Here is a 12,660-nt window from a genome sequence, read left to right as displayed (position 1 = left end):
TGCTGGAAGCCAGCCACTGCCTAAGGGACAGATGCAGAACCCCCCATTCCCATCCCACTCACATACTGTTTCAATCCCCAACCCACTCCATCCCAATACCTTCCTCATCCTACTCTCATTCCTTCTACTTCCCCATCTCATCCTCAGCACATCCAAATTTCTATCCTATTTCCAAGTTTATCTCACCCACATTCCTACCCCCATCTATCCTGTCCCCATCACTTTTCCCTCCCTAGTCCATCTCATCCCCACCTCCACCCCCATCTCCATCCCCATCTCCACCTTTATCTCCACCTCCACCCCCATCCCCATTCCCATCTCAGTTTCCTTCTCTGTACCATCCCATCCCCACTCCACGCACACTCCCACCCCCATCCCCACCTCCATTCCCACCACAATCCCTATCTCCATGCTAAAATTCCTCTCTCCACCCCCATCCAAACCCACTCCCATCCCAAACTCCCCACCCTGCTGTGGGGGCTGCCCTTTGGGATCACCTGCAAGCCTGGAGCAGGGGAGAGGAGCTAGCCCTTTCTTGACCCTACAAGCACTCTGCACAGCCTGAAACCTGCACACCAAACCTTCTTAGAAACTTTTTCCATCAGACACTTTGCTCCTCAAAGCTGCTCCAGTTCAGGCTTGCAAATCAGAAGGATGAGAACAAAGGCGATGCTGGGAATGGTGGGAGGTTAAACGGCCTTAACAGTGCCGTTACATCGCGGTGTTAGGAGGCAGCACACACACGAGCGGAGAGCAGGATCTCCGCAGTTTCCCAGCGCAATGTGCACGTTTTCACACAGCCGCTCTGTTTGGCTGTGACATCGCGGTCTCTACTACAGTTCTGTCGCTGCTGCCGCCTCGGGGCACAGAGGCTGCTATTAGGAAGCGTTTCCAAAGCGGAGAAGGAGGGAGCTGCACCCTGCACAAAGGAGTTGTGCAAAGCTGAACTTCTCTTCCAGCATTTTCCTCCGGCTAAAACAACTGCCAGCGCTCCCGCTGCTAATTAGAATTAATACTATCTTCTTCCTCCAGCAGTAAAAACAGAATGTTCTCCTCGTGTCCCATCTGATAAGGCTGCAAGCCTTGGCCAGCACGGCCCGCAGGTGCCTGGGGGGGGTTGGGGACCCACAGACACCAGCAGCCCCAGCCCTGCCCTCAGCTCCCTGTCCCAGCAGCCAACCATAGAAGGGTTTGGTTTGGAAGAGACCTTCAAGAAAACAGAATCATGGAGCGGTTGGGTTGGAAGGGACTGTAGAGATCGTAGAGCAGCACGGTTGGGTTGGAAAGGAGCTCACAGCCTGCAGTCCCACCCCGCCGTGGGCTGGTTGCCCCCCCCTCCCCCCAGCTCACACCGCCCATGGCCCATCCACGGCCTCGGGCACCCCCAGGGATGGGGCACCACAGCTCTGGGCAGCAGTGCCAGAGCCTCACCGCCCTTTGAATGAAGAATTCCCTCCCCAACATCTGACCTCAATCTCCTCTCCTTTATTTTAAAGCCCTCCCCCCCCCGCGTCCCATCACTGTCTGCCCGTGCAATCCCAGAACTTCCATCCTAAAGAAAAACAACCTGCAAAACGCCTCTCCCCACCTCCCAAACAAACCCCACCCCTTAAAAACCCACCCTCCCGACTCTCTCTCATCCCCGAAACCCTCCTCCCCATCTCCAGAAGCCCTCCTTCCAAAACCCGACACAGAAGCCCACCCGGGCCCTCCTCCCCCCCCCAACCCCCCCCCCCCCCCAAAGCCCAGGTGCCACCCCCCGGACGGGGCGGGGCGGGCGGAGCGGTGCGCGGTGCGGTGCGGGGCTCGGCTCTGCGGGGCCCGGCCCGCTGCATGCGGCGGCCGGGCGGGATGAACGGCTCTGCGGGCGGCGGCACGGCGGCTGCGGGACTGGTGGTGGGCGCCGGGAACGCGGCTCTGGAGCTGGAGCGGGCGCTGCGCTGCTGCACGGCCGCCTCCGCGGTGACCGACGGCGGCGGAGGAGCGGCGGCGGCGGACGAGCGGAGCCTCTACATCATGAGGGTGGTGCAGATCGCCGTGATGTGCGTCCTGGCTCTCACCGTCGTTTTCGGCATCTTCTTCCTCGGCTGCAACCTGCTCATCAAGTCCGAGGGCATGATCAACTTTCTGGTGAAGGACCGACGGCCGTCCAAGGAGGTGGAGGCGGTGGTGGTGGGACCGTACTGAGCGCCGCTCCCCGCGCCCCGACGGACGCGGCCCCGCACGGAGCGCTCCCGCAGCGCTGCCCGCGGCCGTCCGCGGCCCCGAGGTGCGGGGAGAGCCGCGGTGCCGAAGTAAAACGCGCTCTGATGGCAACAGGTCTGGGCTGCTCATTTCCTTCGCGGACGGGGGAGGGAGGGAGGGAGCGGGCGGCGGCTCCGCGGGGCGGTCGGGACGCGGCGGGACCCCCTCCAGCCCCGCGGATCGCGGCCCCGGTGTCCCTCCAGGACAGCGGCATCGGTGCCTTTTATTATATCCGCGGTACGAAGAAGACAGGGATCTCCTTGAAAGAGTCCAGCGGAGGGCTACAAAGATGATACAGGGCGGGACAGCTCCCTTATGAGGAGGGGCTGAGAGAGCTGGGGCTGTTCAGCCTTGAGAAAAGAAGACTCAGAGGGGATCTGATCCACATCTATCAATATCTGAGGAGCGGGAGGCAAAGGGACGAGGCCGGACTCAGCAGTGTGTGGCCAGAGGATGAGGGGAAATGGCCACAAACTGAAGCATGGGAAGTTCTGCACCGATGTGTGTGGGAACTTCTTCCCAGTGCAGTGACGGAGCACTGGAGCTGCACACGGAGGGGGTGGATCTCCTTCTCTGCAGACGTTCAGGACCCACCTGGACACCGAGCTGTGCACCCTGGGCTGGGAGCTGCTTGGGCAGGGGGTTGGACTCCTTGATCTCTGGAGGTCCCTTCCAACCCCTGCAGTTTTGTGGTTCTGTGATTAACACAGCCAAAAGCCTCACCAACAGGTGACTTCTACAGGGGAGATATTCACAATCTGATACGTTTTTTACTCCCCCCGTCCATTTCCTTCGTAGGGATAGCAGAGCATCGTTCTGTGAGAGGCTGGCAGAGCTATTTGTCACATCCCCCAGGGCCTGGACTGGTTGCCAGCCAGAAATCAATGCGGCTGCATTTGCTGTAGGAGCAGCAGATACAGTACAGGCACCAGGGATGGGTGCAGAAGGGCTCGGGCTCTTGGCACCCCGCTCATGCTGCAGCACTGCCCCATGCCTGCCAGGTTCCTCCCAGTGGGGCCCCAGGGCTGCCTGGTTGTCCCTCAGTTTATCCCAAGCTACTCAGAGCACAAATCATTACAATCATTGTGAGGAGATGCTGAGAGAAGTTTCCTTTTTGATAGTTGGAGGTGAAATGTATGTACAACGAGCACCAGTGCTTAGGTCCTTTTTGGGTGGGGGAGTGAAATCCAGCTGGAGCATGAGGCATCCTCCTGGCACAGAGTAAACTTCTGGTGGAAAGTGAGACCGAGCAGCGTTTCGCAATGTGGTGTAATTCCCTGCCATGAGCAGAAATCTCAGCTGTGTACTCATTTAAGGGAAGGAAAAAGAACAGATCTGCCTGTTCTCCTGGGAACAAATATGCTATGAAATTTGTCATTAAATCAAAAGAAATGTTACTGAGCTATCCATCGACCGAGGCGTGAGGGAGAAACGTAACCAAAGCTCTTGTCCCTTCTGTACCCCTTAATGCTGGAGGAACACGAGATAATGCAGCATTTAAAGAGAACACAATAAGAACTCCTAATAGAAGTGTTTTGCTGATAATAAAACATCTCCGAGCTGTTAACTCACATCACTGGGTGGTAATGCAGCACAGTCGTTCTGTAGCCTGCCTTGCCAGCAGGACACTGCCTATCTGAGCACTGGTTGAGAGCTAGATTCATTAAGCATTCTTTATTAATTATAGCAAAGTGTAAAGCATGTTAATTAACATTCTCCAGGAGCCTCAGTTCTTTCTCCAACGCTGAAAATCTGAGCAGTGCTCAAGTCCTGGATCTGTAGTAGTGCAGTCAGCCCAGGAGGCAGCTGGATAACATGAGAGCCCCGGCCAGCACAGCACTTCCAGCCTGCCTGTGGGTGTTGGGATGGCCAAAGCCACACCAGCTCCTATGGCAGAACAGAGGAGTCCCCAGAGGAGGACTCCATCACCTCGCAGTTGGCTTGAAGGCAATATGGACAACCAACCTGCTTGTCCCTGGTTGAACACACTTGATTTTCTCCTTGAGAATCATAGGATAGTACAGCAGTTTGGGTTGGAAGAGGCTTTAAAGCCCAGTCAGGGGTGGTCCAACTGGTGCCGAGGGCAGGGACACCTCCTGCAGACCCAAAGGGTTTTTCCAGACCCAAGGCAGGGCTGGAGCAGCCTCACCTTAGGCTGGTGCACATCTGGCATGCTTTACTCTCTCAAAGGCAGCACAGCAATTTTGCCTGTGTGAAAGCAGTGTCCAGGAGGTGCCCGTGTAGCAGAGCTTTGGGCAGAGCTCGGGGTCACTGCCCATGTGCAGAGCATCCTCCTCACTCAAGCAGTCTCCTTTGCTTCCAGCTGGCCAGGAGCACAGGCTGGGAAACATGAGATAATGGATTTCAATCTTTCAGCTCAAAATGTGCACTGATCTCCTGGAACAAAGACTGGGATGTGTCTCAGCCACTTCCCAACAGCCGGAGGTGTTCAATACTTTAAAAGGGACACGCTTATTACAAACACACCGGCAGCTGCAGTTGCTTTTAGATAACTCTTTGGAGTTACTCAGGCTCAATCCCTCTCAGTGGCCATACAATTAAAATTGTATGCTTCCCACGTCTTGTTCATAATCAAGTGGGCCGGAAAGGTGCACGCCAGCAGCTGAGATCTGCGTTCACATTCAGGCAAAACTCACCTTGATTTGAACAGCAGGTTGGCTTGGAGAAATAAAACACAATCCCAGTGTTGGTTCACAGTTACAGAAGCAAAACCTCCCTGAAGTGACTATGGTTTTGGGGCCACGCACACACGTGAACACACAGAGTCAGAGCCCCAGTCACCCGCCACTGAAGAATGAATCCCTGCAGACACTGCTCTCCTCTCTTCCATCCGTGTGCATGCTCAGCTCCTTCTACTGCACTGATTTTGGCAGTCGGTGATGCGTAGCCCCGAGGGACATCACATCTCTCAGCTCTTTGATATCATAATGCAGCAGCATCCCCGCTGTAATGAGGGTTTAAACTTGCTCCCCCTGCCACGTGCCTGGGGGCTGCAGCCAGCTCCCCACAGCCGGCCCAGCACCAACGCTTCCCTGAACCAAAATGGCCATGTGGGACTTTTGGATAAAAGAAAAGTGAAGCCAGTAAGCAGCAAGGAGTGCACAGCATGGGGAAAGCACCGGGAGCAGCTCTCTGAGGTTAAACAAGTGCCTGCTGAATTGGTGACTTCAAGTAGTGCCCACATCTGGGAAACCAGTGGGTTTCCAAACAAGCACTGGTGCCCATGGGAAGCTGAGGCAGCAATGCTTGCTTGGGTGAGGACGATGCACAACCACATGCAAAGTCCCAGCAGCTCCACCTTCTCTCTTTCCTCTTGCATTTAAACACCCAGGGCGTGCGACCTTGGAGGCCACGTAGCTCATCCCCTCTGTGACGGATCTGGGGGGTCAGCTCCTCCTATGGGCCACCTTTATTTTTTGTAATGCCGAATAATAGAGTGCTTGTAGCTGGGTAGCAGACTCCGAGGAAAGGAACTGGAGGGAGCCAGGCTGGCTTAGGGCAAAGCGTATCCATCAGCCCGGCCACGAGCCGCTGGGGACCCATTGTGCAGCTATGGAAGGTATTTTTAGCACACGGAAAAAAAGTGTCATGAGCACATGATATGAAAAATACACAAAGCCATCTATCACGTCTATGTCCTTTATTCTAGCGTAGGCAGGTTGGGCTTTGCTGGGCCCTGCTGCTCTCTGGGTGCTGTGTGCCCCACGGGAGCCAGGCTGCCCTGCACCTGCACTGTGTGGCACTGCTCCGTGCTCATGTCCCGTGTGCCGTCTCCTCTGAGTGCATCTGATCGTTGCTTTCATTTTAGCTGCCTTCATTTCCTGTCTGTCACTGGCACTGCAGGCAGAAGGAAAGAAATACCCATTCGAGCTGAAACCTCACATGTGCTTAAAGGAGCAGAGTCCTTGTGCTAAGGGTTAATAGGGTGGGCAGGATCAGGTGGGACACCAGGAAACATTTCTTCCCCAGAGAGAGGTCAGGCAGTGGCTCAGCTGCACAGGGAGTGAGGGTCACTGTCCCTGGGGCTGTCCCAGAGCCGTGGGGATGTGGCACTGAGGGACGTGGGCAGTGGGCACGGTGGGGTGGGTGAGGTTGGGCTTGGGGATCTCCAGCCTTCAAAATTTGGTAATTCTATGATTCCACGACAGCATTGGCAATGGGAATCTCTGTTGGAAAGGTACAAAAATTCTTTTACCCTGAGAATATATTCCCTACAAGACTGCATTCACCAGAAGCTGCTCCTCTGTTGCATCCTCCCCATCGCTCTTAGGAAATCCCATCCTTCAATGGACTGCTGAGTTTTGGAAGCTACAGGAACAAAAAACACCAACCGTGTTGTAAACGTTAACTACGTGCCCCTGCCCTGTAAGCACTGCCTAACTCCAATGCACTGATGTTCATGGGGGGCAAAGGAAAGATGAGATTGTGCATGCTCCGTTTGCTTGCTGTCGCATCACCTCCTGCCCAAACAGTGCACCGTGACCACTTTTATCCATAAATACCATATTTAATTTGAACAGAGTGTGTCCACGGGACATTTGTGCAGTGAGAAACGTATCGCTTTAGGAAAAAATACAGCATTATTGAAAAATGGAGCACAGCAGGTATTAGCTAATGATACCTAACATTTGCTGTATCCTGGGCAGAAAATGAAGCCACATACATTAATTAAAAGCAGGCTTTGGGGAAAACAGGATAAGCTTGTGCTACAGCACAAGTGCCACAACTGCAATATCTCTGGGGTCGATGAGCAAGCAGTGCTCTGCACCTCGGCCATGCAGACTTGCCCTCGGCTTGAATATAAGGAAGGGTTTTAGTGAGGCAGCAACCCTGCAGAAAATGTGTCTGCCGTTGATTCAGCCTCGTGCTTTGAGTTGAAAGTGCTGAAAGATTGCTGTGCTGTTAACCAGCCCAAGTGGGACCAATGGCTCCTGCTCCAGCAGGGGAGACAGGGTGTGAGAGGCAGTCAGTGGGGCTAGGCCTGGTGCTCCAGCAGGGATGCAGTGATCAGTGTAATAGCAAAGTGAGAGCTTTGTAGCTGTCAGAAGATTTAAATACACTCTTCTTTTTTGTTTGTTTCACAGCAAAACAGAGCAAGGAGAGGCTATAGCAGTACTTCAGGGAGGCAGGGACATGCCCTAGTAGCTGTAGGATGCTTGTGGAGCAGCATTTCCACCTGCAGATGTGGGCTGGATGGTACAGCATGGTTTGGTGGGCGTGGGGGTGATGGGTTGGTGGTTGGATTCAGTGACCTTAGAGACCTTTTCCAAACCAGCTCCAGCTGGAAAACCTTGAGGAATGTGAAGCATCTAATAGCAACAGGCAAGCCATCTGCCTGGGGACAATAGGATTTTTCCAGAAGGGAAGGTGCCACCGTTTCCTTGGATAACTGGTACCAGAGCTTCCCATCCCTACCAAAACCCTTTGCCTAAAATCTAACCTCAGCCATCCTGAGTGCCAGTGTCCAGTTTGTCACAGCTGTGGAGGAGCTCTCCTGTCCCTCCTGCAGCCTTGCATCCCACCTCCTCCTCACAAATGGTACCCGTCCCAAACAAAACACAGTTCTTTGCCTTCTTCAGAAGACACCAATCCATAACCCATGGATGTGCATATAAACAGATCTGATCCATGTCTTAATAAGCATATGAGTCCTGGAATGCTCTTGCTAAGGAGTGTGAAACTCCTAGTTTGAGGTGACAGCACCTCTGTAGGCACACATTGAAATCTGTGTGTTCACACACCATGGAGGGACAAGTTTCATCCTTCTTTCTCAATTCATTCATTTTAAAATGTGATCGTGCCTAGAAAAAAAAATAAATATCAAGTTTAATTTGTCTCCAGACTGTGGAGACTCGGCACAACTCCAGTGGCCAACTGTGGTTGGTGCTGGGAAATTACATTCTTACCTAGAGTCAATCACAGTTTTTTTTTTTTCTTAATTTAATTCTTAATAAGAGCCACAGTGAAAGGCTCTCTGTCATCAGTTTCCATTATTTCCATTTCATGAATGAGACTTGCAGACTCAAAGCCTTGGAAGCTGAACACGACATTCCAGGAGCAGCCTCATCAAATTAGACACAGAAGCAACACAACCTCTCTGCCACATAAATCTGTATTCCTGTTTTGAAAAGCGTATGGATGCCAGTTGTTCTTTTGGTGTCGGTGTCAGACTTCACTGCTACCTTCTGCTGATTAACTTGTGAGACATAGAAAACCTTTCAAAGCCATGGTTCCTAGGACACAGTCCAAGATGTTACACATCTAGCCTATGTTCTTTATCCTTAAGTACATTTTCCATTCTAAACAGCATCAAAATGCATCAAGAGTAAATTTTGTCTGATAATTTCTGCCCCGTACAAAGCCATGTAGATCAGCAGCAGTTGTGCTGGTCTTCCATGATTCATTATTCCTGTGTTTTGACATTCCTCTGCCATGCTATGGATGAAAGGATGGAGGGATGGATGGATGGATGGATGGATGGATGGATGGATGGATGGATGGATGGATGGATGGATGGATGGATGGATGGATGGACGGATGGACGGACGGGTGGACAAGTGCTTGGCTGCCATGCATATAGTTGTCAGGAGTGCTCCTCTGCTGCTCTCAAAGCACATTGTCAGATGTGAAATTTCATTTTATACTTCTGGGGTTCTCCAAGTGGGATGGAGCTTGTTCTGGCAAAATGCAGAGCCCTTCACAAGTTCATTACTTCTTGTCATCACAAATTTAACGTTTCTGCCTTTGCTCCCTGTGACTAACAGTGGAGTTGTTCCTATCTAGTAATCAAGTAACAACACCACAGGCAGTATTCTTTCTTTCAAGAAAAAACTTTCCTTGAAAAAGCTTTGCTGCACTTATTCCTGAATGTATTTTATACTTCACTGCACTGCAGTGACCCCAGCTCTTCCCATTCCTACAGTAAATAGAGTTTTTCTGTTGAAGACAGGCTTTCATGGAACTCCTGTAGGTCAGACTCAGCTTGCACAGTGCAGTAATGCAAGCAGACCCAGCAGCAGTCCTGCAGTCCATGCTGAAAGGGGAAGGAATAAAGGACTGCACATTGTTTTCCCTGGTGACCTGCCCTCAGATGGACAGAGAGCAAAGGAATTCAGCCCAGGTGTGCAGCACTGTGCAATGGCACTGCTGGGGCTATTCCCAACCACCGTGGCTCTTTGATCTGGGTAAGCAAAGTGCTTTCCAAAGGTAATATTTGAGCGCTGACAGTGGCCCAACCTGGTACACCCCTGCTTCTCCAGAGGTGCACTGTGGTATTGCAGCTGCAAAACGGGTACGATCCTGCTCTATTTCTCATACAGAAATGTGGAATAATCACAGATCTCTGGGCTGTGATTATTTTGTTTCAGAAGGAAAAATCTATTTTGTTCCTTCCCATTCTATGAGTAAAACTATTCACCAAGTAGAAAGCAAGCATCTCACGTGTTGCTTACGAGAAAGCCACCGTGCAACATGGAACTTGGACAATAATGACAGTGTCGTGCTGTACTTGCTTTCCAGTCCAGGTTTTGTTCATTTCTAATACATTTTAGAGAAATGATTGATAAGATGGAGACTTTAATCCAGCCCTGCACTGACTTAATGAGACTGTAAAAAGAACATACTGCGTTGCTATAACCACCTGATAGGAGCTCAGCATAAAGTACCCACAACAATATGCTGGAGCCAGAGTTCATTTCAGAGTCATCATGCATTCAGCCATCTGAGTGCTGCTGCCCTCCTTTACTTGATGAAAGCCTGGCTCCTCAGAGTGATGGTTTTGCTGGGGATGGAAATCCGAAGCTGGAAAATGGAAAAATGGTGGCTGGTTGGACTAGATGATCTTAGTGGTCATTTCCAACCTTAATGATTCCACGATTCCATGAAAAAATGTGGCAGGCAAGTGTGAGACAGCCCTGGGAAGTGGGATGTACGCAGCTGAGAGAGGAATGCTGGAATGGCTGTGGAGGTGATGGATGGTCACACTCACGTACCAGGCACCCTTCCAGGCACCCTGGGAGGACCCAGCTGGAAGTGGGCTGGGAGTTGATGATGGCAGAGTGAAGGACCCCACAGCGGGGCTGGCCGGTGACAGAAGTGAGGGGAGACCCTTTCAGCTCCCAGCTCCAACAGCACTGAGGCCTGATGGAGAAAGAGTGCCCAGTGGGATGGTTGTTCCATGCAGAGGAATGGGAAACCCTGGGGCAAACTACACCAGCCCACTCCCCCGGTTCCAGGCAAGAGGGAAAGGAAAACATCTGAAATCAGCTGGTGACAGAAATGACCAAAGGGACGTGCCAAATGAGAGCATAGCACTCTGACTGTATCACGGATGGATGCTGTGCTGGGAAAGTGACTCAAGCTCTGTTTATATTCCCAATGAGAGTTTTGCCACCCTCCTGTCCCCAAGGCAGATCAATGGGGAGGATTAATGTTGCTCTGGTCCTAGTGCTTCTACACTAAATGAGAAATCTCAGCGCTTCTTTGGAATGGAAATTCTAAAGCAGCAACCCACAGCACGTGGGCACAGAAACGGGCAAGCAGAGCTCCATCCCCAGCAGGAAACAGGTTCTGATGGAAACAGGAGGGCTAGATGCAATCCAGGAAGATAAACCAACAGTTAAATGAAACAGTGTTTTATAGTTTTAGGAGATAAGAGTAAAAAAAAGCACATGTTTAAGGAATAAGAAAACGAGAGGGTATCGCATCATGCTACACCCACAGAGGTTTGGGTTGGATATCAAGAAATATTTCTTCTCCGAAAGAATGGTGAAGGCTGCCCAGGGAGTGGGGGGACACTGTCCCTGGGGGTGTCCCAGAGCTGTGGGGACGTGGCATTGAGGGATGTGGGCAGTGGGCATGGGGGGTCGGTGGGGTTGGGTGTGGGGATCTGAGAGGGCTTCTCCAGCCTTACTTACTCACTGATTCTAGGAGCTAGCTTACGTATTTAGAGGAGGCAGACAATCAGTGTATGCACAACAGTCGCAGGTAAAGCTGCTGTAACTAATTCGTGCCATTACGGATGAACCTGTCACCAGAACTGACACTGAAAATTAAATTCTGCATCTCCCTGAAGCCACGCCAGTATCAGTTGTACTGAAGCTGTGTTTAAAACAGGCCAAGATGAATGGCCCAGCATGTTGGTACCAAGCAGCTTCCCACCTGCAGATCCTCTCCTCCAGTTCTACCTCGTGAGCACTGGAAATAAGATGAAAACACCCAACATCAAAATAAAAGTGTACAACGTGCCCAAATCTTTAACATTAGAGATGTATACCTTCCAAAGAGGAAAGGGACTGTATAAGAAAACGGCATGAATATTTCTCCTAGACACATGAAATGCCTGCATGCATGCTGAGAAAGGAAAATGGAGCCTGCTGGGGCTGAGATGGCTGTGATGCTGAGCAGTTTTTGCATCACACATCAGCCCTGAGCAGTAACTGTAGGGGAGCTGCCTGCAGCCAGCAGCAGGCCTGGCTGGCTCTGTTACGGGCTGGAGGAAAAGCTCCTGCTCTGAGAGGCTCTTTGTCACCCACGCTGATGGGAAATTTGGAAGAGATTAGGTCTTGCTGCACGACCTACAACTGCAGCCCTGGGAGTGTATGTCCTCAGGGGCTTAAAGCAGCAGAAATAAATACAGAGAGCACCCTCTCCCAATGGCAGCTGATGGATCCTCACACAGGGTGAGGAGCTCACCCAGCAGTGCCAGGAGGTGGGAAAACTGAGCAAAGCAGCCAGAAAACTGAACGTGGATTAAAATAAAGAAAAAAAAAGTAGAAAGGGAAAAGAAATGTATAAGGTGCTGCACTAAGAGTAGCTACAACACTCTGTCCCGCTCCCATGTCGTGGCAAGAGCTCTTGTCCTCTCTTCCTTGAGTCCTGCACCACGAACAATGTCACTTGTCCCCCAGCATGTCCCCAGCTCATTGCTCTCCTTCTGCATCCCCATGGTGAGCCATGTCCTGCCACAGCCTGATGTTTGTCCTAAGGCTCATACCAGCACAGCTTCACAGAACCACAGAATGATTGAGGCTGCAAAAGGCCTCTAGGACCCCCAAGCCCAACCCCAGCCCACCCCACCATGCCCACTGACCCCACCATGCCCACTGACCACACCCATCGCTGTTTCCTATAGCTCCTGCTGCATTTGCAAAACCATCACTGAACTTGCATGAGAGAAATAATGTATTTTGCCTAGTTAGGAACTGTTAATTTGAGGAACAGATGGAAACTGTTTGTTTGTCAGCCAGACACTGTCAGCTTGCCCTGTAATGGATACGGTGCATCTGTGCAGCACACACAGTTTTCAGCTCCTTGCTGCCACCGACTTCGCAGCACATATTTAAAGACCATTTGCAAACACTACAGAAGGATCTTGGGGCATTTGCATTTCATGGC

The 12,660-nt window shown here is 51.6% G+C and overlaps 1 protein-coding gene across 1 annotated transcript; it reads left to right on the top strand.

The window, feature by feature from the left end:
* The first annotated feature begins 1,805 nt into the window (after window positions 1-1,805).
* Window positions 1,806-2,308, top strand: RPRM (reprimo, TP53 dependent G2 arrest mediator homolog). The gene has a single exon (XM_065750693.1). It carries the CDS (start codon window positions 1,834-1,836, stop codon window positions 2,185-2,187), a length of 354 nt encoding a protein of 117 aa, XP_065606765.1. The 5' UTR covers window positions 1,806-1,833; the 3' UTR covers window positions 2,188-2,308.
* Window positions 2,309-12,660: the final 10,352 nt, after the last annotated feature.

This window comes from Cyrtonyx montezumae, unplaced genomic scaffold (assembly GCF_038088225.1).
Source record: "Cyrtonyx montezumae isolate F1298 unplaced genomic scaffold, pur_monq_1.0 scaffold_7, whole genome shotgun sequence".
Classification (NCBI taxonomy): Eukaryota; Metazoa; Chordata; class Aves; order Galliformes; family Odontophoridae; genus Cyrtonyx; species Cyrtonyx montezumae.
The sequence above is the reverse complement of the archived record's forward strand: the minus strand, read 5'-3'. Positions and strand labels throughout refer to the sequence as shown.